The 26,986-nt window shown below is 41.8% G+C and overlaps 1 protein-coding gene across 2 annotated transcripts; it reads left to right on the forward strand.

Annotated features, from left to right (window-relative positions):
- The first annotated feature begins 151 nt into the window (after positions 1–151).
- On the forward strand, positions 152–26,453 carry DDHD2 (DDHD domain containing 2). Of its 2 annotated transcripts, none has more exons than XM_083588589.1 (18): positions 152–383; positions 2,595–2,807; positions 4,038–4,228; positions 4,942–5,031; positions 6,072–6,192; positions 6,644–6,733; positions 9,425–9,557; positions 11,421–11,629; positions 13,235–13,305; positions 14,004–14,126; positions 14,777–14,872; positions 16,379–16,498; positions 18,225–18,380; positions 19,727–19,829; positions 21,085–21,258; positions 22,552–22,714; positions 23,210–23,317; positions 24,314–26,453. In XM_083588589.1, exons 2-17 carry the CDS (start codon positions 2,603–2,605, stop codon positions 23,289–23,291), a joined length of 2,127 nt encoding a protein of 708 aa, XP_083444715.1. In that variant the 5' UTR covers positions 152–383; positions 2,595–2,602; the 3' UTR covers positions 23,292–23,317; positions 24,314–26,453. The 2 variants fall into 2 exon arrangements, with proteins under 2 accessions (XP_083444715.1, XP_083444714.1); XM_083588588.1 differs by having other exon boundaries at positions 236–785.
- The last annotated feature ends 533 nt before the right edge of the window (positions 26,454–26,986 follow it).

Raw genomic sequence — 26,986 nt, forward strand, 5'->3', positions numbered from 1 at the left:
AAGCAACCCTGTGAGGTAGCGCGAAGGGCCGAGGGGCTCGCAGCCCGCTCGCCAGGCGAAGGGAAGCTCTGAGCGAGGGGCTCCTCCGCGGCCTCTCACATACACGCGAGGCCGGCGGCGGCGGAGGGGCCTCGCTTTCTCCCCGCGCTCCTTCTCCGAAGAGGCTCCCCCGCCGGGCGCTGCCGAGGTGCGAGGCCCCTCAAGGCTCGCGGCGGAAGGCGGGCCAGGCCGGCCCAGTGGGAGGCGGGCTGCGAGGAGAGCGGCCCCGCCTCGCCTCAGCCAGCCTCCTCCTTCGCCGCCGCCGCCGCCGCCGCCGTTGTCGGACAGCTCAGCCGGCCGGGGAAGCGGCAAGGCGAGGACACGTCGCGGCCTGGGCGCCCGGGGTCAGTGCCAGAGGAAGGCGGCGGGGAGGACGGGCTGGGGCTGCTCGCGACAGGCGAGCCCGGGGCGGAGGGCCGAGCGCGGTGCTTCTCTGAGGCGATTCTCGCCAAGCGGCGGCGGCGGCAGCGCCGTGTTTCGGCGGAAGGGGCGGCCAAGGGGATGCTGCTGCCGCCTGCGCCTCCGCTGGACATCATGGAAAAGGAGGGGACTTTCTGACCTCCCTGATGTCAGGAGGAAGAGGGGCGGGCGGGGCGGGTTTGGGGGCCAGATCCGCAGCCTCCCGTGGCTTGTGGAACGATGAGCCCCGTTCGGACGTTCAGCGAATGCGTGTCGGCGAGGGCGGGGACTCGCGGTCCGTTCTGCGGTCGCTGCGCCTGATGTCCAGGCGTGTTCGCCAGCAATGGGTAAAAAGGGACGGGGGGACGGGGGTGCAAAATGTCACGAATTCCTGTGGGGAGTGACAGGATGGAGAGGGACGTGTGCGTGTGTGTTTCTGTGGGGCGGGGAGGTCATCGATGCCCATGTGGTGGCAGGGGAATGATGTGTGCCTGCACCCTGCACCTGCCGCCCTGGGTGTAACGGGCAGGAGGTTATCAATACCTGCCCAGCCAGCAGTGGTCTGGGGGGAGGGGGCTGCCCAGTGTCCAAGTGCCTCTATTTTATTTTTATTTTTGGGAGGGATGGTGTCAGGGGACCATCAAATGGATTGCGATTGTTTGGGTGTCAGGAAGCTGAAAGACAGCCTGGGTCCTTCCTGTAAGGTGTTCTCAAAGGCTGGGTACCAGGTAGGAGAAACCTTGGTCACAGATGGTACCTTGGTTACAGATTAGTTAGGAGGTGGCCAGTGCTGCGAAGGTGCTGAGGAGGACAGGGTGGCCTTTAGACTAACAAGGGCAACAGTGGGTTACTGGATCAGGGGGGCAGCAGGGCTTGGAACGTGGCATCCGTAGCGTCAGTAATGGCTGGGAGCAGCTGTGTGCACAACTCATTTTGTAGCGATGGGTGTTTATCCAGCCTCCTCTTCTTCCTAAGGGGAATCTGTCACATTTGCTGTTTGTTTCTCGGCGCAACCAGTATTATGAAACTGGAAGCATGTGCTGAAATGATTGGTTAAGCTTGTGGCTTTTGTATTTGGTATCTGGGTGCTTAGTAGTAAATACCCTGTGATTAAAAGGAGATGGGGTCACTTCCTGACAGGGACCAAAGTGTTGTTATTTTGCTGACTAAGAATTTGGAGCAGTGTTTGTATGTCTAATTCGTACCCTTCTGACAATTTTCTGCAAGGACTAGGATCATTATTCATATTTTTGGTTAGCTTACTGTTTTTGATGCTGAAAGCACCAGTCTAGTTGTCACTGTCCATATGTGCATTGAAACCATTGTCTCTATTGGAGATTTCTGGAGAAATATTTTTGAACAATTGCCTTGTGACAGGTTAGTGTGTTTTGCCATGTGGAGGCAAAACCATCACAAAACTGAATATGTAAAGGCATCTATAGTTCGCAACTGCAAGAAGTCAAAATGTCTTAATATTAGCTTATTTAATTATCATTATGTATATCCAAGACTGAAATTTAATGTGTTAGCAAGCGCCTAGGGTCTCTTTAAAGCAATAAAACCTGTTCCCTACCCTGTAGTAGAGTAAAGACTGAGCAGTTAGGATTCTGTGGCTGTAAGTATCTTATTTAAATTATCATTTGGGGGTACATTTTCATGTCAGTTAGGTGGGGATTTCTACCTGTCTGCGAGTGATGTACCCGGTAGTTCTTTTTATTTTTATTCACTTAGCTATTTTCATTCAGTTATAATTTCTCTTCTGGTTCTCAGATGTGGAGGTGTAATCCAAAGGGATAGTAATATGCCTGTCCATGAATTTTAGAATGATGCATTTAAAAATATTTATAAAGCTGCAGAAGGGAAAGTAGTTCTGATGCAGTTGTGGGCTCTTAGATGTTTAGTTAGTGGTCCCACTGAATTGCTTTGTGCTGAAGTTGCAATCCAAATTGTAAGTTTGATTTGGTTTGCGAGGCTTGATGTCTGTGTGGTTGCTGTTGGCTCATTTGTAGCAATTTACAATTTTATCTTGCTTATTTTCTCAGAAACTGTGCTGTCTGGGGTCATTTTTATTCTTACGTAACCTTTTCATTCATTGCTATCAAATAAACTGTAGGTATTTTAAACCATATTCAGTTTCCTGTCTTGTGTTCTTCCAGGCAGTGCAATGTCAGCAGCAGAGCATCAACCGACAGAGCCTTCTCCATTGCCTAATTTAGCCAACTCATCTGAAGCACTGGAAACAGATGCAGCCAATAAATATGAGGCAGTTTGCCCTCATTGGTTTTATTGCAAGGTAGTAGATTCAAGAGAGAGGTGGATTCCCTTCAGTGGACAAGATTCAGAGAAGTTAGAAAATGCTCATAAATCCAGTAAGTTGAAATGCTGGGGAGGTGGGAGCTATCCTTTAACACTAAGCCTTCTTAGTTAGCAATCTTTCCCAGTATCCTCTGTTGCATTAGTGGTGTTCAGAGGTTTCCTACAATATGACTATATCCAATTCTAAGTCATCTTCCCTTGAAAATAATCTCTCTAACTGGCGTGGTTGCATGGTTCACTCCAATACTAAATCATCAGATGACGACTTGAAACTGGGTTTGAAATATGAGCGTTTCCAGCCAGAAACCCATTGTCATGGCCACCCTTATAGTACAATCCTATGTATGTCACTACTCATACATAAGTCCCATTGAGTTCAATGAGATATACTCCCAATTAATTTAATTAATTTGATGGCTATTTTGCACCTAAGATTATAAGAAGTGCCCCACTCGATTAGGCCAAAAACCCCCTAGCCCAGGATTCTGTTTTTTACAGTCGCCAATCAGATACTCCTGGGAAGCCCAGAAAGCAGGGAAACATAAAAGTCAGAGGTAGCCTTCATAAATTTCCCCAACTCCATATAGTCATTGCCATATGTTGTGGCAGTGCATGCTATAAATTTTGTGTTGTGCAAATAAGTACTTTTCATTTGTCCATCATAAATCTATTGCCAATCAATTTCATGGGATGTCTCAAAGTTCTTCTGGTTATAGGACAAGGAAGAAAGCCAGTGATTTACTAATATAGTGGCTTATTAACTAAGTGACTCTGAAGACTAAGATCTGCAGTATAATTATGAATACCAAGGGATCAGAGGGTGTGTTTCAAAAGCAGGGAATTATAAAAAATGACTTACCTTCTACAATTGTACTTCATTGAGAGTGTTGGTGGCTGGAAGTAAATGTGTGAGAAATGAGTGGAGAAATTTAACTGCAGGCCCCTGGGGAAGAACAGGAAAATATGCTGGACATACAGAATTTATCCACAAATTGTTGTCATTTTGTAATCATTATTTGGTATGCTTTCATAGCTATTTTGTCAACTACAAAGACGACGCACTTACTTTAAAGAATAAAGCTGCAGTCTTCTGAATTCTGCATTAGATACCATATTTTGTAGGAAGCAAACAAAAAGAAAAGGCTACTTATTCTTTTAGAATCTGGTTTTAGCCCTGCTTTTCCTTTTTACAAAGTTCCGTTAATAATGTGTGGCTGTGTAGGTCAGGTGTCCCCTTATCTTGGGTTTAAGTCCTGCTTTATAGTAGTCCTTTTATTTTGCAGGCAAGTACTGTGATGAGCTAGTTGTTCCAACAGAGGGGGGAAGATACGATGTACATCTGAAGAAGAGGTTACGCTATGCTGTTTACTGGGAAGAAGATGAATCTGAAGTGAGGCGCTGCACTTGGTTTTACAAGGGAGACAAAGACAACAGATATATCCCATACCCTGAAAGCTTCAGTGAAGAGCTAGAGGTAACCGTAAATTATAACTGCTGCCTCCGGCAGGCACCATGCCTACCTTGATTGTAATGTTTCCATTTTTGGCAAGTCTTTTTGATCTTGGATATGCCAAGTTTTGTAACTTTGCAAAACGACATGGGAGCTCACAGGCCACTATGTGGGAAAACTTACATGTATGATGCCAGTATCTGTAAATTTTCACCTACAAGTCAAATGGCCAAGGTGATGGTGTGTGTGGAGAAAGGCTACCCCCCACCATTCTACATTTCTAATCATCTCTCCCCTCAGTTGATAATAATGTCAGTTACAGCAGATGGCCTAATTTCCTGATGCTGTATTTTGTTTGGCCCCAGATTTATATTGTAAGGACATAGACAAGCATTCTTGGTGACTGTTACCTCATTGCTGTCTCATCATCTCCCAGACAATAAAATACCTACATATTTTGCTTTTTCTCTTAATAATCTCGATTGAGGTGTCCGGTCCCCCCCCCCCCGAAGGCATATATTGAGAGGCTAATTAGGACTTTATTGGCTTGGTTCTTCAAACTATAGTTTTGGAACTGATTCTAGTCATTTAATTTTGTACACTGTGCTCTCAGAATAGTAGTCCAGTTAAAGATGAGTAAATATGCATAGGATTGTGCTTTGATAGATTTTTAAATTTTTTTAAAAGACATATATTTGACTCTTTAAAGATTTTCGTCTTCTTCTTCTTCTTCTCAGGACACCTATATGATCTGTGTCACCTTAGATGAGTGGAAAAAGAAACTGGAGTCTCCGACCAGAGAAATCATCATATTGCATAACCCAAAGGTATAGTGAAGCTTAAAAGTTTGCTCATTGCGCCTCTCAAGTATTACAAGCATCGTTTATCTTTTAATAAACAGTTTTGACTCTGTTTCAGGAAATCAGGAACTTCTGAAAGGAAAAGTTCATTTCTAGAGGGGAGAATAGGTGAAGTGTTATTGCCTGGTCTGTTAGAAAATTGGAGAAAGGAGTTTCTATATTCTACCCATTTTCTGGGTCTTATGGGGTAGACATGCGTGTGGGTTATTTGAAGGTGTAAGATTGAATTATGCCTGTGGTTGCTGAGTGTGGAGAGTATGATTTGAGGGAGTGTCAAAATGGTAGGCATACGTATATTGGTTTATAATATGTATATGCTGAATTGATGTGAGTGTATTGATCATGAAAAGGTGTGCTTGAGAAGAACCGAATGGAAGGCATTTTTAGCTGTAATTTATGTTGTGCTTATTGTTAGGAATTTAATTGCTTAATTATACGATCGATGGGGATATGATATTTTGCAAATGGGAAGTGGTTTTTCTTTTGTCTAGCTGTCAATCATGCTGTTTTAAAATGTGGAATTTATATATTTTTAGTTGGTTTTCATTTGTAATATTTCATTTCCTATGTTTAAAGGGTATTTTGATTAGCTATGTACTGTATTCCACAATGTGGCATTTTCCTTCTATTTTTGTAGCTAATTTTTCTATGTAATGTTTATTTTGATGCTAAAGAAGATGCTCTGCTTATTTATTAATTGTCTCTGATAGAATGCGGACATTTTCTGGCAATCTTTGTATTTGTCATTGGAAAAAAATGTTTTAATCTATGTTGTAAACCACTTAGAGATTTGCGTAAATGTGAGCAGTATATAAAGTTTCCAAATAAATAAAATGGGTGTGCACTGGGAGAGGAGAATGTCTGCCTCTCCTCCAGCGTTCCTGCATGTCCATATTTGGGAGTTGCATTTAAATTATTACCCACTCTTGAAATTGATTCTCTGCTTTGTGGTTTGTTTCTCCTATTTATGTAGTGCTAACATCTTTTATTTCTGTGGTCCTTTAAAGTTGATGGTACATTACCACCCAGTGACAACCACTGATGACTGGGGCGCAAGTCCCACAGAGCAAGGCCGGCCAAGAACTGTGAAGAGAGGAGTGGAAAATATTTCTGCTGAAATTCCTAATGGTGATGACATGCGTTTTCCCCCCCTGCTTATTTTAAACTTACCTGCTTTTCCTTTCTTGATATGATTTTACACAGGGATTGTTCATTAAACAGGATAGACAGATGTGACTAAAATGATTAGAAAACTTCCTGGTACTTCTGCCCTTGCTTCAAACCAAACTATACCCAAACTTGAACATAATTCTTAAAGATGTTATACTACAACTGAAAAGTAAATAGTCATGTTTGTTATATATATATTTTATCTATTAATGATTTTTTATTTTTTAAAAATTAGGGAAGCCAAAGCATAATCAAATATTTGATTTAGCTGAAGTATAGAATCCATAACTTTTCTTTGAAAAATTTAAGATTTTGTGTGTGGGGGGGAACCAAAACTTACATTTTGAGAGAATGTCACTCCCATTTGATTATAGTGTCTTGATAAGGATGTAATTTCTATTTATTTCAGGGGAACCTTTACAGATAGACCATTTGGTTTTTGTTGTTCATGGAATTGGACCTGCATGTGATATTCGGTTCCGGAGCATTGTTCAGTGTGGTAAGTCTGCAGTATAAAAGATACTTGTTGGTTCTGCATCCCAGGAGATCCACAAAAAATGTGGGTCTGTTGTATAGACAGAGTTATTGTGATGTCTTATAACCATTTTATTCCATTATATATTACTTAATTGTATTCCACTTTTCAGAGAGACATTCCCAGGGCAGCTTTATAGTTAAAATAGAAATAGAACGATGCAGCAGAAACAGTAAAATGAATACAATAAAACAATAGCAGTGGAATTTAAAACAGCTGATGTCAGAGCCCACTGGTTCAGTGAATTTCTGCTACTGTTTGTTTTGTTCATATGATGAGGAAATTAACTGATGACTGTATTTGACTAGAAAGTCAGTCAGACTGATTCTGTTTGAGAGGGAGAAGCAAGTTGTCCACAAGATCAATTGGCTAATGATTCTAAGGGTTTTATGTGCACTTAGATCTCACAGAGATTGCCAAGGAGGATATATCCAAACTAAACTAGTACAGTAGTTCCTCCATATTACAGCAGCCTTAATTATATATAATTCTCTTCCCATCAAGGTTGAAATAGGAAAATTGCAAGGCTTAGTGGGCCAAAACAGTCTCTAGAGAATGTCGTTTACAGATCTTTATTACATATAAGTCCTCATTGGCACTGGGAATTACATTGGAAATTGAGATACTTTCAACAGAAACTGGTGATGGTACTAAAAGAGTAGACTATAGATGCAAAAGTTTTTCAAAATCCTTTCACCTTAGGGCACTTTATTCTGGAAGTAGTACAGCTTTGCTTGACATTGCTGCAAAAGATGGATGCAAAAGTTGCATAAAACACAAATGTAGTTTACAGATGTAACAAATCACTGGGGCTTACTGTGTTGTAGGTTGCTTCTGCACTAGGTGTTTTTCTAGAATTGCCAACCTTTGCTCGCTTTCTTTTTATGAGAAATCCAGTTGTCATCATTGCTGAATTCTTGTGTTTTCTGCATTACCCATTGTGTGTTTGCAGACTTGATGTGTGGCTTTTTTTTTTCTTCAATAAAATACAGTTGCAGTGCCAGCCTGTTTGGTGTGAACAGGCTACACACTGTTGAGGCTTTTTAGGTTTATTATATATTTAATAATAATTTAATATGACCAAGATTCCATTGCTGCTGTTTTGTTGTATTCATTTTACTGTCTTGCTGTATTATTGTATTGCTGTTTTAACTGTAAACTGCCTTGGGAATGTCTTGCTTGCCCCTTATGGTTCCAGCAGTCTCTCCCCTGTAACAGGACTTGCCTAGCAGCAGCTTCTCCTTGGTCATGATGAAGGACACTGCAGTGCTTAAATGGCTTAACCCAGGCAGGTTACAACAGTGTAAAACTACAGTATTAAAATTGGTTAAAACAATTTAGAATCCAAATAGGGTGGGTCCTAAAAACATATAATTTTGGGTGTCAGAGACCAGGGTAAAAAGGTGCATCTTCAGTGAAATGCTCACTTAACACTTCTCCCTTTTAAGTTGCAACTCAAAATGCAATAAGGTATGATTCAATATGCAACAAAACTAGTTTTAGGAAAACAAGAGAGTATATTTTTTCAGAAGTTAACCTTGGGTGCAAAGCTGTCTGTCAATGTTTGGTTTCCAGTTCATCTTGGTTTGCAATATAAGATGGGTAAAATGCTTCTTGGAAGGGCTATATCTCAAAAAGTATGAAGTTACCCTGTTACAATTACAGGCCAGTGCTATGATTCCCAAATGCTATGCTCCATGAACTTTGTAAGCTGATTGCAGTATGTGTAGAAACATGAAATCAGGAAATGGATTAACACACTGAGTTTCCACATGTGAACTGTTGAATTAAATATGTATAAACTTAATAAGTTCCTTGGGTACATATCAGATGAGATGCTGTGGCATCCATGATCAGATTTCCCATCCTTCATCTTCTTTTTCTAAAGATAGAAGCCCTGACATGAGGTTGGGCCTGAGGGGTCGGGGGTTAGCCCTTTTCTCTTTTTCTGCTTTCCCAATCTGAATCCCCTTCCTAGCTGCTATTTGACCCACTGATAGGGGGATGTACAAGTATAATATGATATTTGTGTATCTTTGTTATGTACTGAGTTGAATAGGATCCAAACTGCAGCAGTCTGATTGGTCCTAGAACAATAGGATCCAAAACGCAACAGTCTGATTGGTCCTAGAACAATAGGATTCAGAATGCAGCAGTCTGATTGGTCCTAGAACAATGCAGCAGTATGATTGGTTGGCAGGAACCACCCAATCATGCTCCAGATAGAAGTGAATCCACAACCTGATTGGCTTACAGTAGAATTCCGGAATTAGCCAATCATGTGCAGCCCATTGTGTAAATAATGTATATAAAGCAGATACCTTGAGGGGACTTTGATTCATTCCTCCTCACCACTATGAGCTGAATAAAGAGCATGAAATCACTTTGCGACTCTGAGTATATTTCAATCTTCCTTCTCCTCAGTCAAATAGCAGCTTTGGGGTGCAGTCCATATTTGGAAAACAGAGCAGGGGGAATTTATTAAATACTCCTTCCTTCTTTTCCACCCGCCCCCGCCCCCCACAATGGATGTTCCTATTTTGGAAAAACGTGGGATATCTGTTTATCCATATCCCATCATTACATTTAGTCGGGGCCTCAATGTGGAGTGGTTTCTCTGTGCCTTGATGCAGAATTGATTTTTTTTCCTTACAGTCAATGACTTCCGCAATGTTTCATTGAGTATGCTGCCTGCACACTTCAAGAACGCTCAGGAGCAGCAACAGATTGGCCGAGTAGAATTCCTCCCAGTGAACTGGCACAGTACTTTACATACTGGAGTAGATGTGTAAGTGAACCAAGAGTGTTCCCAGCAAGCCTGCCAGTCATTGTATGCTGATAGCCTAGAGTTTGCCAAAGTACAAGAGATCTGGAGGGTGGCAGCACAAGAACAGGCCTTTTCTGCAGTGACTCCCCAACTGTGGAATGCTCTCCCCATTCATTGCATATATTTAGGTGCCAGGCAAAAACATTCCTCTTTTTCCAGGCCTTTGGCTAATTAAACAATCCATGGCCTTTTAAACTGTTGGGGGCGGTTATTGTTTTTTGTTTGTTACTATGTTATTTATTTTTGTGTTTTTATATTGCAAACCACCCTGTAATCTTTGGGTGAAGGGCAGTATAGAGATTTATTAAATAATGATAATACTCTTATTTCCTACAGTGTGTGAGCTGTCATGCCTGGTAATAATGACAAAGCAGTGGAGACAGAATGGGAAGTGCATGTTATGGACTTTGGACATACCCTAATCCTGTTCAGCGTGTCCAAAAATGGTGTTTTAAGTTTGCTGTTGCTACTTTGCTCTAGAATAGCCTTGCAAATAAGGAATCAGAAGATAGTTGCCCCCTATTCAAATTTTTTACATGCCCAGTGCTGCTCCCACAATCTCTTAGATCAATCTCTGTATTGGCAACGGTTATGGAGGCACTTGCATTTATTTTCAGCGAATGAGTGCCTAATTACAACCCTCCTGTAGTAAATTAGCACCAGAACAAGGGAGTTGTTTGTAACTTTTTGCTTGAAGGATCCAGCAAATCCTCTTTGGTAAACTTTTTGCCAAGTATTTCATCTCCCATTCGTGCTTTAATCCCCTGGAGAAATAGAGCTGCTTTCAAAAACCCTGTTCTGCATGGAGGATGGAAACAAAACACTACACCTTATAATCAGGTCTTGCAATCTGCCTGCCTACCTGTCCCATGCATATGCTTAATTAAGGGTTAATTGGAAAACTGGGCAGCTCCCCAAGCTTCTTTGTTCTAGTATTAGACAGCCTGTATTGGGAAACATTGCTTCAAAATAGGGACCGGGGAGCCCCCGCCCGGGGGCTGAATGGGGCCTCTCTGACCTCTCTGACCTTGGAACTCTCTTCGGTTAGAGACCCTTTCTCCAGGCCACACCATGCTTTTGCACCATCTATGAGTGCTTATGCTGGCTGTTTGCCGTAATAAAAATTGATTGATTGATTGCTTTTGCCTGGGTAGAATATATTTTTGAACTCTGACAATGTTTCTTGCTTGCCTGGATGGAGGATAGAGAGGGATGTGTAGAAATTAGCCTACTGTACAAAAAGTAAAATTCACACTTGTTGCTCTTCCCACTTTTGCCTCTGGCCTTGCCCACAACTAGCTATGTGCTCTGACATAGCTCAGTCTGTAGAGCAGGAGATTCTTAATCTCAGGGTCGTGCGTTCAAGCCCCATGTTGGGCAAAAGATGCCTGCATTGCAAGGGGTTGGACTAGATGACCCTAGTGGTCCCTTCCAACTCTACACTTCTATAGTTCTCCCTGGAAGAATGTGGACCTTGGGCTGGAAAAGGTTCCCTACGCTGCTTTAGAATACAGTGATGCAAAGGAAGGTCTTTCAAAGATCCTTTCCCTCTTACTTTCATTGACATTGTGTTTTCTTAGCATTTTAACATCAGGTTAGTTGTAGCCCAATCTTGTGTCCTGGCAATCCACTGAATTCAATGGGGCTTGCTTCTGAATGAACAAGTGTAGTCACTGGAGTACAGAGTGCAGCATTTGGATTTGTACTGTTCACAGGCAAACTTTATTTTTATCTGGTTTCTAAGATCAGGTGTAGGATAATAAAGCTTCAGTGGAGTCCAACAACATCTGGAAGGCTACATGCCCTTCTCTGTTTTGCTTTCAGAGACTTGGAGAGAATCACCTTGCCAAGCATCAATCGCCTGCGTCATTTCATCAATGACACCATCCTAGATGTTTTCTTCTATAATAGCTCCACCTACTGCCAGACTATTGTGGACACAGTTGCTTCAGAAATGAACCGTATCTACCTGCTCTTCTTGGAGAGGAACCCTGATTTTAAAGGGGGAGTCTCAATAGCAGGTCACAGCTTAGGTATATATACCTTTCTCTTATTTTGATGCATGCAGACATGTTTATTTATTTATTATATTATTATCATCGCATCTTTCCTCACAGAGGTGTTGTTTCTGTGGGACCTGACCAGGTCACCTATTCCTTAACAACGTAAAGGTATATGGTCAAAATTCCCTTTTCCCATTTCCTTTTCTAGCACCTTAATTGAATGGAGACATTTGTGTCTTGGAATACAATATGCTTTATAACCTTGTAACCTGTTACAACATTTTTTTCCTGTCCTATAGTTTCATAGTGTAAGGTTTCACTCCCATTTAAAGATAGGTTGCCAATCAAAGCAGCCATTCACAAGCCAGTAACTCATTTTGTGGCTATTGTGACTAAGTATCAGATTTATCAGCTGTTGGCGGCATACAGGTTTGGGAAGGCTGAATTACATTCAAAATCTGTCTCAAAAATCTGCACCCAGAACTCCAACATTCTATACATGGAAATAAATAAAATGTGAATATATTTCTGTTTAATATCTTTCATTGCAATATCCAACCTCTTCGCTCTTCCACTTTCCAACAACAACAACAATTTTTAAATGCATTTCCCCCCCATTAGGTCATGGGATTGAGAGGGTTTGTTTGTGCAGAAATCAGACTTCCAGAGCAGCTTCCTCTGGCTTTTATTTCAAATGTTTCAAAACCCTTATCATTTTACAGTCTAAAGTTTAAACTTTAAAAAAAATATGATTAAGAGCAGAGCTGCATGTGATGTTTAGTTCCATGATTATTTTAACAGACTTCTTTTTAAATATAAAATGCATCCGCTGAAGGCCAAACATGACATGCCATAGTGTTGTTGCTGTTTTTAAGTAATGGCTACCATGCATAGTGTAAGACAATTTTCATTTGGAGCATGATGGGGAAAACAGTACCAGAAGCTCCTAGCTTTCAGAAGTCTCAGTGGAGGAGACTCTTGGAGGTGCTGGGAGTACAATGCTCTAGAAATGTTCTCTTCTTAGCCCTCTTGTTGCTGTTTTTTGGCTTGGCAGATCCTCAGGGGCTACAGAGGAGTAGCCCACCTGCCCTGTGTTACTTACTTCAGTACATCAGTCCCAACAAACACAAGATGTTAGTGCCCAAAGAGGACAGGGGCTCCTCCTACTTGATAACATCTGACCAACATCTTGCCTCAAGGAATTTAGAGGCCTTGTATGTCTCTCTCAATTTTTAATAAGTGTAGCTCCCCTTTCATTCTTCTTTTTGTACTCAAGGTGCAAATATAATGATTTAATGAAACAAACTACACTGCTGAGGTTGCAATTCAAAGGGGAAAGAGAAAAAGAGAAAGAACACTGCCACATATTTTCCTCTGGGTGAGAAAAAGCAGCCTGGGGGTAGGATTTCTGGTGGTCAAAGGTATACAAAGGCAGTTTTCCCTGTCAGTCTCCCTCTTCCTAATCTCAGCCTCAATAATTGCATTTTATTTATAAAAGGTGGGCGGGAAGTTAAATCACAAGCTTACACACAATAACTAGCTCCATCCTAGAAAGGGAAGACGAGACATTTGCGGTGCCCTAGATGTTATATTCATGACCTTTCCGCCAAGACACTGACTGTATTTTTTTCTTAGGATCACTTATATTGTTTGATCTTCTCACGAATCAAAAATGTACATCTGATGGAGAGGAAGATAAAAATGAGGTATGCGTTAACATGATTCAACAACTTCCTGAGTTTAAGCTGGCCTTGTAAGTTCCCTGTGTTTGGGGGAATCTTTGTTGCTTTTGTGCAGATTAGCCTGCTATTCTTCAAAGCTCAGCACTCTGTACTTATTCAAAAGCTAGGTGACTCCACAAAAAGTGCCCCTAAGCTCCTGTGTCAGGGCTGGCTGTTTTCCTATTTTGCATGTTTCTCAGAAAATAGGGGAAAATGTCTGCACAGTCTAGCCTGAGATGGCAAGCCTGGTGCCTCCAGATGTTTTGAACTAGAACTCTCATCAACATTGAATGGGGCAATGAGTTGGAGTCCAACAACATCTGGAGGGTCACAGGTTCCAAATCCTTGGTATAGCCAAAGCTAAGGACTTTTAAGATGCTGATTTTAATAAAGAAGGATCACATATGTGTTTGCTCTTTTACAGCAGGTAAGTTAAGCAAATGCCTAAAATCACCCTTTGGTAATACTATATCTTACGATGAAGGGAGTATATAAATCTAAGAAATAAATAAACAAATAATAAAATATAACATTTATAACAGTAATAAAAGAAATGTACACACTGTGATACAATCAGTACTCTAGCAATATAGTTCAGTAGCTATATATTGGTAACTATCCTGTCCTAAGTGTTTTATCAATGCAAGTCAAAAGCTGTACAGAAGTGGTATCTATTTTAACAGGAGTCACAAATATCAGCAACCGGCCAAGAAGGCATTGGATCTGTGACAGACATTTTGACGGAGCTAGAGCTTTCTGAATATTGCGCTGTATTCGAGAAGGAAAATGTGGACAGACAAGCACTGGTAAATGTAGAACTTTTGCATTACTTGCTTTGCTCCTGTATGTCTATTTCTTCAGCTTCTAGGCTCCTTCATGAAGATCAGTAATGGTAGTTTGTGGGGGAATTGGGAGGGAACAAATCCATTCAAGTCTTTGCTCGGATCTCTTGTGAAAGCGGCTTGCAAGGAGTGCCCACAAGAAAACTGCATTCAAGTGCGGTATCAGCAGCAAAACTAACCCTGTGTCCAGATGGTGCCAGGATTTTTCAGGAAGCATTTCCTGCCCTCATTCTTGATCTTCTCTGGTGTTGCCTTCTGACAACTAGACAGCAGGTCTCACTGAAGTCCTAGTGGGCTGAGCAACTAGAACTTGCTCAATCTGTGAAGGAAACAACTACTTGACAACAGTGTTACCAAGACAGAGCTAAGTTGCTGCACAAGTCTTATAGATGGTTAGTGGTGGAAGAATATTTGCATGAAGAGTTTCTGAGGCTACATTTACCAGTATTGCTGTATTTTTAATAAGGGTGACCTGACCATATTCAACCCCCTGTGTTTCTCAAAGGATAGCACTGAAACACAAGTTACTAAAGTCCAAGGGTTCTTTTCATTTAAGTCACTATCTATTGTAGAACCGCAGCTCATATATGTGTGTGTGATTCTTACTGTAACAGGCCTTGTGCACAGAAAAGGAACTTAAAGACATGGGAATTCCCCTGGGACCCAGAATGAAAATTCTGCATTATTTAAGGAACAAAAGCAACAACCAGGTACGCTTGGGGTAATTGTTCAAGTGATTTAAATCCATACCTTCAGCGTTAGGGATTGGAAAAATGCAGAATGCTTTGAATCTCCTTGTACTATAATTTTGTGGATATTGGTAATATGTATTGACTTGAACCAAATGGAACATCCAGCCCTTTGCTTTCTCCCCACCAACACTTTTGGCAATCGTATCTTCTCTCTCCCCCTTCTGTCTGTCTATTCTACTCTAGTTCGTAGTTGCAGCTCCAGTGCAAGGACATTTCATAATCTCTGGGGTAGGATTGGGCAGACCAGCCCTATCCAGTTCTATTCCTCTTTCGCTTGGTTCCCTCCATGCTGTCATTCGGTCCTCTTTCTTCATAAATATGTGTGTGTTTAATTCTGCACACACACACATTTTTTCCTTTTACTTTCATTTCTGCCAGGTGATCTGAGCAGGCTGCCTTTTACATATATTTCCTGCTTTAAACTTAAAATCTTGGAATGGTCAGGAAGCACAACTGGTTGGAAACAGCTGCAGATGGCTCTGCATTGACCTGCCATTGTTCTTGGGGCGGGGGCATGGGTTTGTTTGTATACATACGTAAGTTGGGCAATACATCTTTATGTCCAAAAAATTGTCCAGTAGCATCTTGGAGACCAGCTAAGTTAGTTATTGGTATAAGCTTTCATGTGCATGCACACTTCTTCATATATACTGAAACAGAAGTCACCAGACCCTTATATATAGTGGGAGGGTGGGGTGGGATTTTTCTACCCCACCTACCTGAATCTATCTCTCTGTGTGTGTTTTTCTTTATTTCTTTATTGGAGAGGAAGTGGAAATTGAGCAATTTCTGACACCTTATGCGTACATACTTTAGGATGTAGAGGGGGCTAAGTTTTGCTGGTTTTATTTCTGTTTTGGACTGCCACTTTGGAAGGGAGACAGTTTTTCTTCATGTGTGTGCTACTATCTGATGTACCTTGGGACAGACTACATGTTATACAAACAAGCATGCAAGAAAGTCCCAGTGTCCCCTCCCCCTTTTGATTTCTCAAATGAAAAGCTGTTAGGAGGCCAAACTTTGGAGCGAGTGATAAGATAGATGTGCTTAATAGTTCCCTGTCTGCTATGTTTTCCATTAAAAATTGTCTCTGCCTCCAGTAGCTTTTCCAGATGAGATGTTCATAAAAATTGGTAGAACTAAGGTAGAGGCATTTGCATTTGTTACTGTTGTATTTTTAAATTAGAGATTGATCTTAAGCGCATGTTTGTGTGGAAACTGACCCAAGCCTTTGAATGTCATGGGCAAAAAGTAAATAATACAATTTCTTGAGCAACCAGTGACATTGGCAAATGCATATTGTTTATACTGTAGAAATGCTAAATGGTGATTATTGTGGAACACTGAAACCTTTTTGCAAAGTGAGCCTTCTGCTGTTGCAGTAGCCTAGTGGGTTGGGCAGTTGTGCCAGCAGTGTGCTTGAAAGGAATGCTACAGGAGATGGCTGTCTGATTTTTGTTGCAGAATTCTAAAGGGCAGATACCTGCAGCTGCTGGGGAAGGTGGAAATGTCAAGCAGGAGGTACCTGTAAAGCCTACAAATGCAGAGACAAGTTGCCGGCGTCTGGATGTTGTGACAGGGCAGGTAACCCCCACCTCCCACACAACTCTGTGCCAGCCTCAATTTAAGAGCATAATAAATGAACAGATGACCTGTTGGGCTTTGAGTGACTCTTGAACTGTTTTAAGAAAGTATTACTTAAGTTCCCCAAGTCCAGGCCAAATTTGTTTTGAATTTACCTGACACAGTCTCACAGCTAGGTTGGGAAAACTTATATTATTCTCCTATGTTACGTCAGCAAGCATATCCAGTTGACATTGTGTGCTTAGTCTTTCAAAAAAGCTTATTTCAAAGTACCTTGTGAAAGAAGCCTGAGTAAGCTTAGCAGTCATGGAATAAAAGGAGAGGTCCTCTTACAGATTAGAAAACTGGTTCAAAAACAGGTAAAGGGTAGAAATAAATGAATAATTCTCCCAACGGAGGGTTGGTGATGATTAAACCCTTCACTAGCTGGTTCCTAGGTGGATTACCACAGTTTAAAATTTAGAAATAAAAGCTGTTAAATCACTGCCACAGGTATATGGTGGGTTCAGTGTAAAAGGTGGTATGTAGAAAGTGGAATCTTCCAAGGATTAGTATTAGGCGCTGTGGTTGTTAACTTGCTCATAAGTGATTTAGAGTTAGGGCAGAGCCATGAGGTAGCCTGGTTTGCTGGAGATAACAAATGGTTCAGGGTGTTTAAAACAAAAAGGAATTAGGATGAGTTTGTCTCCCTCAATATATGCAGTACTAGAACTTGGAGACATCCGATGACACTGAATGTTGGAAGATTCAGAACAGACAGAAGAAAGTGCCATATTTTTCTGTGTATAACACGCCCCCATGTATAAGACGATCCCTATTTTTGGGACTGCAACAATCGTCAGCAGGCCTTGCCGCAGCAACCAATCACATGTCCAATAGTCACTGGAAATCTCCTGCTGGCTGCTGCCACCAGTCGCCCGTCCCCCCTCTGCTATCCGTGTATAAGACGAACCACAGTTTTTCACAGTTATTGCTAAAGAAAAAATCTCGTCTTATACACAGAAAAATACGGTACTTCTTCACATAGTTAAACTATGGAATTTGCTCCCACAAGAGGTAGTGGAGGTAGTGAGGACCACCAATTTGCTTGGTTTTAAAAGAGAATTAGACACATTCATGGATGGCTATATTCCACCTCCCTTTTTGGAGGCTGTATGCCTCTGGATACCATGTGCTGAGAATCGTGGGGAGGGTGCTGTAGCACTCAGGTCCTGCTTGCAAGCTTCCCATAGGCATCTGGTTTGCTACTGTGAGAACAGGATGCTGGACTCAATGGGCCTTTTGCAGTAGAAGTCTTCTTATATTCTCCTTCAGTATCTTGGTTTGAGGCTTTCAGTACTGTTGATTTAATAAGTTTTATGCTTCTGAGTCTTTAAACATCCCAAATGATAACTCAGGTGTTCAGTCTAACAAATATTTGCCTAATATGTAACCTAGAGAGCTATCTGAAGCTTCCCGAGCTAGTTAATATCTGAAGCTTAAATTGTTTAAGCTTGGAGAAGAGATTGCCTGAGAAGCCGCTCAGAGGTCCTTGGAAGGAGAGTAAAATAAAAATCATAATGTCCTGCAGCAGTGAGTTCCACAGGTCAGCTGTGTGTCATGTGCAGGGAGGGATTGCTTGTTTCACAATTGCTATGTGCTTAATTTCAAGTAATATACTCTCATAAATTTGCCGGATGAAGTTTATTTCCCACAAAAACAGTATGTTGTATTTAAACTCCATTAGGTCTCGGCAAACTATCCTCAGCTAATCTACAAACCAGAGATCTTCTTTGCCTTTGGCTCCCCTATTGGGATGTTTCTCACTGTGCGAGGGGTGAAAAGGATCGATCCGAACTACAGCCTGCCTACCTGCAAAGGCTTCTTCAATGTATTCCATCCTGTATGTATGAGCAGCAATCTCTTGTTCTCCCACCCCCTCCGGAGGGTCAAATTATTGGGTGATGTCCCAAGTTATTCACACATCTATTTTTGCGGAATCTCTATAAGTTTCATAATGACTAAATTAGGTCTCATTAATTCCAATGGGGCTTAAGCACAATTAACTTGGTCTGATTCCAACTCAAGATATTTAGATACCCTGCAGTGGCTTTACTGCATAATGTGGAATGTGAACTTAAATGTGGAATGCACTGCTGTCATGGGATCCACAAAGCTTCCATTAAAGGCAGGAATCTGGAACTGGTTGCTCCTTTCATCATCTCTGATCATTGGCCATGCAACTGGGGCTGATGCAGTTTGGAGTCCAACAACATCTGGAAGGCCACATGTTTCCAACCCAATTTAAGTGGATTGTAATTGGAAAATATGCTGGTACTTGGCATTAAGTGTAGTATATAAATTATTAAATGAAAACAGAAGAAAACAAAACCACTAACAGATACATACCAGTTCTGTGCCCAGTTAAAGATAAGGTAAAGGGACCCCTGACAGTTAAGTCTAGTCGCGAACAACTCCGGGGTTGCCGCGCTCATCTTGCTTTACAGGCCGAGGGAGCCGGCGTTTGTTCGCTCCACAGACAGTTTTTCCGTGTCATGTGGCCAGCATGACTAAGCTGCTTCTGGCGCAACGGAACACTGACACCAGAGCAGCACATGGAAATGCCATTTACCTTCCCACCGGAGTGGTACCTATTAATCTACTTGCACTTTTTGGGGTGCTTTTGAACTGCTAGGTTGGCAGGAGCAGGGACCGAGCAACGGGAGCTCACCCCATTGCGGGGATTCGAATTGCTGACCTTTTGATTGGCAAGCCCAAGGCTCAGTGGTTTAGACCATAGCGCCACCTGCGTCCCTACTGTGCCCGGTTAAATACCAAGTATTCATTCATTGAAAATAACATAAAGTGTGACCATTTTGGACAATTTTGCCTGAAGTTCATTTTTATTTCATTATTTTAAGTATCATGATACGTGAATTTAGGAATCCTTCATCCTTCTAGGTACTCAGTGTAGCACCAGCAAAGGTTGGGCAGGGTGGCATCCCTAGAAAGCCCATCTTCTTTCCTAGGAGACCAGTCCTCTTGCAGACCAGATACTGATGCTGTGCCATATATATATATTGCCACTGGTTTTGCTAGTATATTTTAAGAATTGTTTTGAATTTAATCATTATATTGTTTTTAGAATTGTTTATAAGCCACCTTAGTGGTCATTTGGAACCGAAAGGTTGGATAGGAGATGTTATATATAAATTAGATTGAAGTGTCTCTGCTTGATTTCTTCTGCAGTTTGATCCAGTAGCATACAGAATTGAGCCCATGATTGTCCCTGATGTGGAGTTTGATCCGATGCTGCTCCCTCACCACAAGGGGAGGAAGAGAATGCACTTAGGTAAAACAGAGAATCTTCCTTCTGCTTGCGTCGCCCTTTGAATCTAAGTATGCTCCCAAAAAACCTCCTTATGTTTCTGGCTAGTGATTAAACACAAGACATACAGATTGTCTTCTGCTCCCCTTGGGGCAATCATAGCACCTATCCTGGTTCTGAGAAGAATCCAGAGAGACCCAAGTTTCATTTAGAAAGTTGTGTGCTAGCCCTTCATGATTAAAAAGCAACCATCAACCTGATTAAATAACAAATCCCCAGTCCATACAGGGAAATGTTTTATTTTGAAAAATAACAATATCTAAATAGCTCAGTTAAAGAAATTATTTTCTGGAATTACTGAAGGTTATTTTGTGGAATGTGGAAATTGATCAAATATTATATACTGGAGACATTCAAGAGTTGGGACTAAAAAATATTTTATTGTCTAGCAGACTTGATAAATTATTTATAATTATACTAACTCAGATCAAGTGGGATTTGTAACAAAATAATAAATTTTAGACCTAATTAGAAATTTTTTGAATGTTCTTTCCTATAGGAAATTGAACAAAACGAAACACCAATTACCATTTTGACACTTAAAACATTCAAAGCTTTTGATAACTTAGGGGAGAATTTTGTAACTGAGCTTATGCAATTAGGTACCAAAACTGAAGATGCTCTTTCTGCAATTTATCTACATATGCTACAATTCACATGCTATAATTCAGACTAATAATTATGACTCATTACATGCTACCAGGGACAAAACAAGAGTTAGGTGCCAAGTTCCCATATCACATTTTGCCTCTCAAAGTTGCTCTTCAGGTGTTTCTACTTTCTCAGAATGTTAGCCACAATCCTCTGGCAACCTCAACAAACGATACAAAAGATTCTTGAAATAATGTTTTCACTTGTGTACAAAGATGAATAATTCCAGCCAGCCATCTTCTTCTGGAAATAAAACAATATGTAAGAAATAATCCAGGGAAACAAGAGAATTGGAGAAAAGTTGAGGAAAGTTACAGTGGGGCAGGGAGGAAGGGGCGAGAGAGAGATGGTGGAATAGTGAGAATCAAGGATAGGATTGAAGAGACGGGGGAAGAAAAAGAAGAGGGTGTTAGGAATTGAGTGGTGCTGAAGTCATGAGGATAAGCCACAAGGGGTCCACGGGTAAGAGAGATGTATCCTGGCCTGTTGATGACATATTTTTAATTGCAGGCTTTCAGAACAGGCTGCTTTTTTAATTGTAAGGCTGTTTTTACCTTCTCCTTTTCAGAACTGAAGGAAGGCCTCACGCGAATGAGCATGGACCTCAAAAACAATTTACTGGGCTCCTTGAGAACAGCTTGGCAGTCATTCACCAGGACTTCGCTTCCAGCTGTGGAGGCAGGAGCCACTGGAGATACGGAACAAGTATTGGAAGCTGAAGCCAGTTCAGAGAAACAGACTGGTGAGCAGGGGCTTAATTGTAGTTTGTAAACGGAAGAACAAGGTGCAGAACCCAGCAGAAACCACCCATTCTTCCTGTTGCAACCAAGGGAAAATTTTGCCTGTTGCTCTGCACAAGTCCTTGCAAGATGCTTCCATTGATGCATTTATACAAGTTCTGTTCTGCCCTTCATTGTCAAGTGATCTTAAGCTGGCTAAAACAAATATCTGTACTGCCCTGCCCAGATATACAGTAAAAACAATTGTATACATCAGCATTCAATAAAAGTATGTGACATAAAAGTGAACAACATAAAACGGAATGAAAAGCAGCTCACTTAACCTGCTCCTATTCAGTGTTAAAATAAGTAACCTCAATCATGTCCAACTCCGCCCCAGCCAGGTGACTAGTGGTGAGTCTTTAATTGGCACTGGAAGTTAAGCAGTGTCACCACCAGTTGTATATTAAGGGGAGGATGTTCCACAGCTGGGGTTCCACCTCTGAGAAGGCCTTGTCTTGAGCCAAAGAGCTACAGACTACAGGCTTCAGACAGAGATGACATGACCAGTACATCCCCAACAGATTTTAATTCCTTGGCAGGGCAGGGAGAGATGCTCCTTCAGTTAACTGGGTTCAGCGTCATTCAGGGTTCCATACATCAGCACTAAAACCTTGTATTTGGCTTAGTAGCATATAGGCAGTCAGCGCAGACCTTTCACAACCCATGTTATATGCTTCTAGCTGGCTGAGTCAGTCCAAACTGGCAGCAGCCTTGTGTACCAGCTGCAGCTTCTCAACAGTTTTTAAGGACAGCCCTATGCACAGCACATTAAAGGCAACATAAATGAGGTTCCTGGGTTTCATCCATTCAAGCACTGACCTGACCCGAACTTGCTCAGCTCTCTGCAAGATGGTGGTCTCTTACTCCTTAGACTCTCAACCATGTGAGAGTTTTGAATAATTTTGTCAATTAATTTAGGTATCCTTTGGCCAGATACTGACAACTTTTGCTCCCTTTGAATTTGTGCTCTGTAATCTCTGGGCCTGCACATGGACTGGTGTAACTCTCTTGCCAAAATGTCAAATTAATTTGTTTTGCTTTGGCAGCAGTCACCCCTTGTTTTCAGTTGCCTATGGAGATGCTTGCAAAGATGTCTGCATCTAGTGTGTGACAGAGCATCTTACTCCTCCTTAGGCAGGAAACATGACTTGCAATACCTGTTAGCATTGGACAGTCATGCCTTCACCAACCCAGGCTGGTAACCAGTTTTAGCTGTGTATATTAATGCTGTCTTTCTTTCTTAAACAATTCAGATAGGAAACCTGAGGAACCAACCACACCAGTGAAAGAAGAGTCTGCCCCAGTTAACGTGGGTATGCTCAATGGTGGCCACCGCATTGACTACGTGCTTCAAGAGAAGCCAATCGAAAGCTTTAATGAGTACCTGTTTGCACTGCAAGGCCATCTCTGCTACTGGTAAACAAGTTTTTAAAAAATGTGTCTTTAAATTAATTAGCAATTTCCCTCATCTTCCAAGAAGCTCAGAGTGATATATATGTTCTCCCTTACTGGGGGCAAGATCTATCAATAGGCAGAACAAGGTTCTCTGAAGACTTTCCAGTAGGCGCCAGACAAGGGGTTTCCACCACTTTCAGCCAAGGAGGTGGGGTGGGACAGTCGTATAACTTTCCAACCACTTTCAGGAGTGATAACTTCTGGGAGGAGATAGGAAACTGACAAGAGTAATGCAAACATCCTTATTATTGTCCTGAACACTTCATTCATTCAAAGTTGTGTCTTCAACAATCATAACTATAGCTGTGGGTGAAATGATTGTGTGTGTGTGTGTGTGTGTGTGTTAGTGTTAGGATTGTCCTTTTTCCTGGTACCTGAGTAAATCTGCCACTTGGGCACACTTGCTCTATATGTAGTTCTAATAAGTAATTCATTGTATAAATATTTAACTTCCAGGGAGTCAGAGGACACAGTGCTGTTGCTGCTGAAAGAGATTTACCAAACAATGGGCATTGGCATGGACCAGCCCCTTCCATAAAGCCAGACTAACCAGCTGCACCAAATGTAAGTTGCCCTGTCTTTCTACTCATCACCCAGTTGGGAAAAGTGCAAAAAACTATTTTGGCTGTGGTGCGTGCACTCAACTCACAATGAATGCTGTTTGCAGATTTTGTGGGTTGTTGGTAGTGCTTCAAAAACCTACCAATCCGGTTTGGCCAAGCATGACCCTAGGACTCAAGAAATGAATGTGTACGCCACAAATTAATATGTGTTGCTCGTACCACCTTCAGCATTCTTGTTTGTCCACAGCTAAAGTGGCTCAGAGTCAAATGGCCGTGAAGGAACAGTAACAGCCTTAATTCCACAATCCTAAACAATACAGTGAAGTAATGGTTAATTCATTACAGTGAATCAAAATCTTTTTGATTGCAGCAAACTTTATTTTCATCATACTGTACTGATGTTTAGCTGGTGTAGGGGCATGTCTATGTACTGGTAGTTTTCTGTTTTAGCGGGGTGCACCCATTATCATCCAAGAAACATGGTGGGAATAGCAGTGGCTGTCTTGAGTTGTTCTCAGAATATAACATGATTGAGTGAATCTCTTTTTCCATTGATAGTACAGGGCAGAAAGAGGCACTCTCCTTTCTCCAGACCTATTTCCTGTTTTTCTGATTGCTTAACTGTGAAAGAAGCGTAGACAACTGCCACATAACCTCCTCCCAAATGAGTATACTTTGTTTAAACAATGCAAATTTAATATTTTAGCCAAAAGTCACTAAAACAATTCATTATCTTTTGTTTTTCAATTTTTTTTAAGTCTAAGTTGCACTGTTGAATGCTACTATATTTTTCAGAGATTTCTCATAGAGCTACACGATGCATTCCGTACTATCCTTTTCCTAATTGTCACTTATGTTGACACTTAAATGTTTTTTTACCCAGTGTTTGCAGTTTTGAAATAGCCATAACGTAGTTCCCATCCCGCTTTGATTTCTGCATCCATCCATCCATCCATCCATCACTGGCCTAGCTAATCTTTACCTGTTGCTTCCTTAGATTTGCTCCATGTTGAAAACTCATCAAGGCTCCTGTCCACCTTCCTCTTGTCTCCTCTGTTGCTGCTGTGCCCAGCATGCTTCACCCCCACTGCCTGGAGCTCTGGAGAACTCACCACCCAAGTCTTATTCCGTGAGAAGTGCAGCAAGCACTTTGACTCTCTGGGCTGTGTGCTCTGGCTAGAGGCGAGCGTGTGTCAAGTTGCAATACCACCCGCATCAGGTCTAGTGGTGCACTAGGCGGGGCCAAGAATCGGTGCTAGAACTTCACACCTCCTCTTGAGTTGGAAAGCCATGATACAAGACGTTGATACCAAACTGGGGAGATACCACACTTTGCTGAGTAAAGCTGTGAGGAATGTGGGCATACGGAAATGCTTGTTTTGTGGCTGCACTGGACACCCAGCACCAGACGTTTTTGTTTTGAGTAGATTTTTGTTCCTTCAAACCTTATTGCTGCTGCTTTGCCCAACAGGTGGAGCTACAGACCAAAGCAAAAAGGCCAGTTCCTGTCCCTACCATAGCAAGCGCTATTGTGCTGGTAATTCCCATGTATCGTCCTGTACCAACCTTGCTACAACAGGAAAAGCACATAGGCACTCACTTAGGAATAAACTAGACAGGTGCTTGGAAAAACCCTGTAAATCTGTATCTGGCTCAGGTGACTCCTCAGATTCTGAAATTGTCTCTGTTGTCTGCTTAGTGTAGTTCTCATCCAAACAGCTTTAGCATACTGGAGAAGCTCCATTTCATTTGTATCTTTGCTGTCCATGCTGTGTTAAGAGCTGCAATGATCCAGCAGCTATGCAATAAGGAAGAGAGCTTGGGCTGTTGGCTGGCTCTTCCCCTGAGCTAGGTTCAATAAGAATAGGATGCCCTACTACAAGTGTTTGGAAAGGATTATGCATCGCAAAGATGGTGTCTGTGACTGAACATCCACTCACTTTACAGCTAATTCTGATCTCATTTGTCAGCGGGTGAGTGGGATAAGTCTGGGTCAAGGGGAATCATGTTTCCCAACCCTTTAAACCTATACCTACTTACCAAGAGATCCTGGTGGTGAATTAAAACTATGCCTGTGCCCATTTAGTAGGTTGTGTTTTAAAACAGAGTAGCAGTAGCTCTGCACCTGCACTTTTCACACAGGAGATCATATTCTTTTCCTGACAAAACATAGGGAGGTGGTTGGCCAACTGCTCACCAAGCTGATATGCCGTGCTGTATATTGAATACAGGAGGCCACTAATATATTTACTCACCTCCATTTTCTCCTTGTTACCAGTTCTTCAAGTCCTGTAGTAAGCAAGGAGAAAGGCGATTTCTGCTTCACTTGCCCTTGAAAGTTGAGTAAGGAAAGAAACAGTGCTGTTTCTCTAAGCTGAATGCACTGCTGGTGGTGGGTGGCCCACACTAGAGGGCAAGGGGAACTTACTTGCTGCTGGAAAAAAGTGGAACTGTAACCTGAAACAGGTAACCGTCAGGTGAGTCCAGATGCAGCAGGGGCTCACTTCACCTGTGTCTCAGCATGGCCTCGGAGGATTTGCTCATATTTTCAGAGAGCCCCTTCTACAAAGGCAACAGCAAACAATGTGTCGTGCTATTATTCTCTCTGTATTGTGTATCAAAACTCTTTGTCAGTATTCAGTTTGGTTATTCATCCTATGTATTTGCACTATTTGTTTCTGCATTGTTCATCATCTCATCCACTTGTGCTGCAGCTGAGGGCTCATCCACTCTTCACCTTTTGCCCTGTGCTTCCTAGGTAGAGGTCAAAGCTCCCAAGCCCACCCCCACCACTGCTTTCCCCAGGAAAACCCACAAACAGCAGTTCAGGTTTTCTGCGGAATTGTTTTCAGTGGTAAAGAGCAGGTTTTCACAGGGAAAGTGCTGGGGCCAGCAACAACAAAAGCACACTTTGGAGCTTTAAAGCATGGACCTCTGCATAGAAATACAACACAAAAGGAAGTCTGGGTGACCCTGAGTGATGCTATTTGACACAACCAAGTTCTGGATTAGAATCTCTAGCAGCAGTTATAGGAAGAGTCCAGCCTCGGTCAATCAATTCCCAAACAGCTGTTGAAGTTTATGCACTTTGTAAAATATGTCTATTTTAAAAGTTATTTAATTCTTTTTCCAGTAAATATTTGACTTTGGTGCATTTATTGGCCTCTGTAAGGAGAACCTTGGAAGTCTGAGTGGCCTAATGACACTTTATTGTGTCCCAATATGGGAACCCAAGCAAGGTTGGAAAAAAGCAGTGAATATGCTTTTCTCGTGTAATTAGAGAATGTCCACAAGTGATTATAGCTTACTACTTAGCCAGATACCTGACTTCTGTCATTCTGTGCACTGTGACAGAAATCAGCAGTTCATCCAGCAGTTGTCAACTTGCAAAAGATGCACATCCTTTTCCCCAGCATGTTCCTGTGTTGGAAGATAAATACCACAAGGAGCAGCCCCCAAATACAGAACTTGCCCAAATTTCCTATTCCCTTTTCTCACTTCCGCTCTGTGAGGCCAAATACCATAGCTCTAGACTTGAGGCAGTAGTTGGTGTTTGCTCTGGGTGCATCTTGTCTGTGTTGTAGGAAAATCCTGAAGTGCAAATGACAGAAATGGTCCTTAAAATTATGAATGTTTAAGGATGTACATCTGTAAGTTTCACCACTCACTG

The sequence above is a fragment of the Podarcis filfolensis genome, assembly GCF_964270895.1.
Source record: "Podarcis filfolensis genome assembly, chromosome: 15".
Lineage (NCBI taxonomy): Eukaryota > Metazoa > Chordata > Lepidosauria > Squamata > Lacertidae > Podarcis > Podarcis filfolensis.

Bases quoted from the DNA above. Each gene is read 5' to 3' on its own strand.
- DDHD2 (XM_083588588.1), top strand. The intron at 21,259-22,551 runs GTGAGCAGGGGC...TAAACAATTCAG, and splicing joins CAGTTCAGAGAAACAGACTG to ATAGGAAACCTGAGGAACCA. The intron at 22,715-23,209 runs GTAAACAAGTTT...TTTAACTTCCAG, and splicing joins CAAGGCCATCTCTGCTACTG to GGAGTCAGAGGACACAGTGC.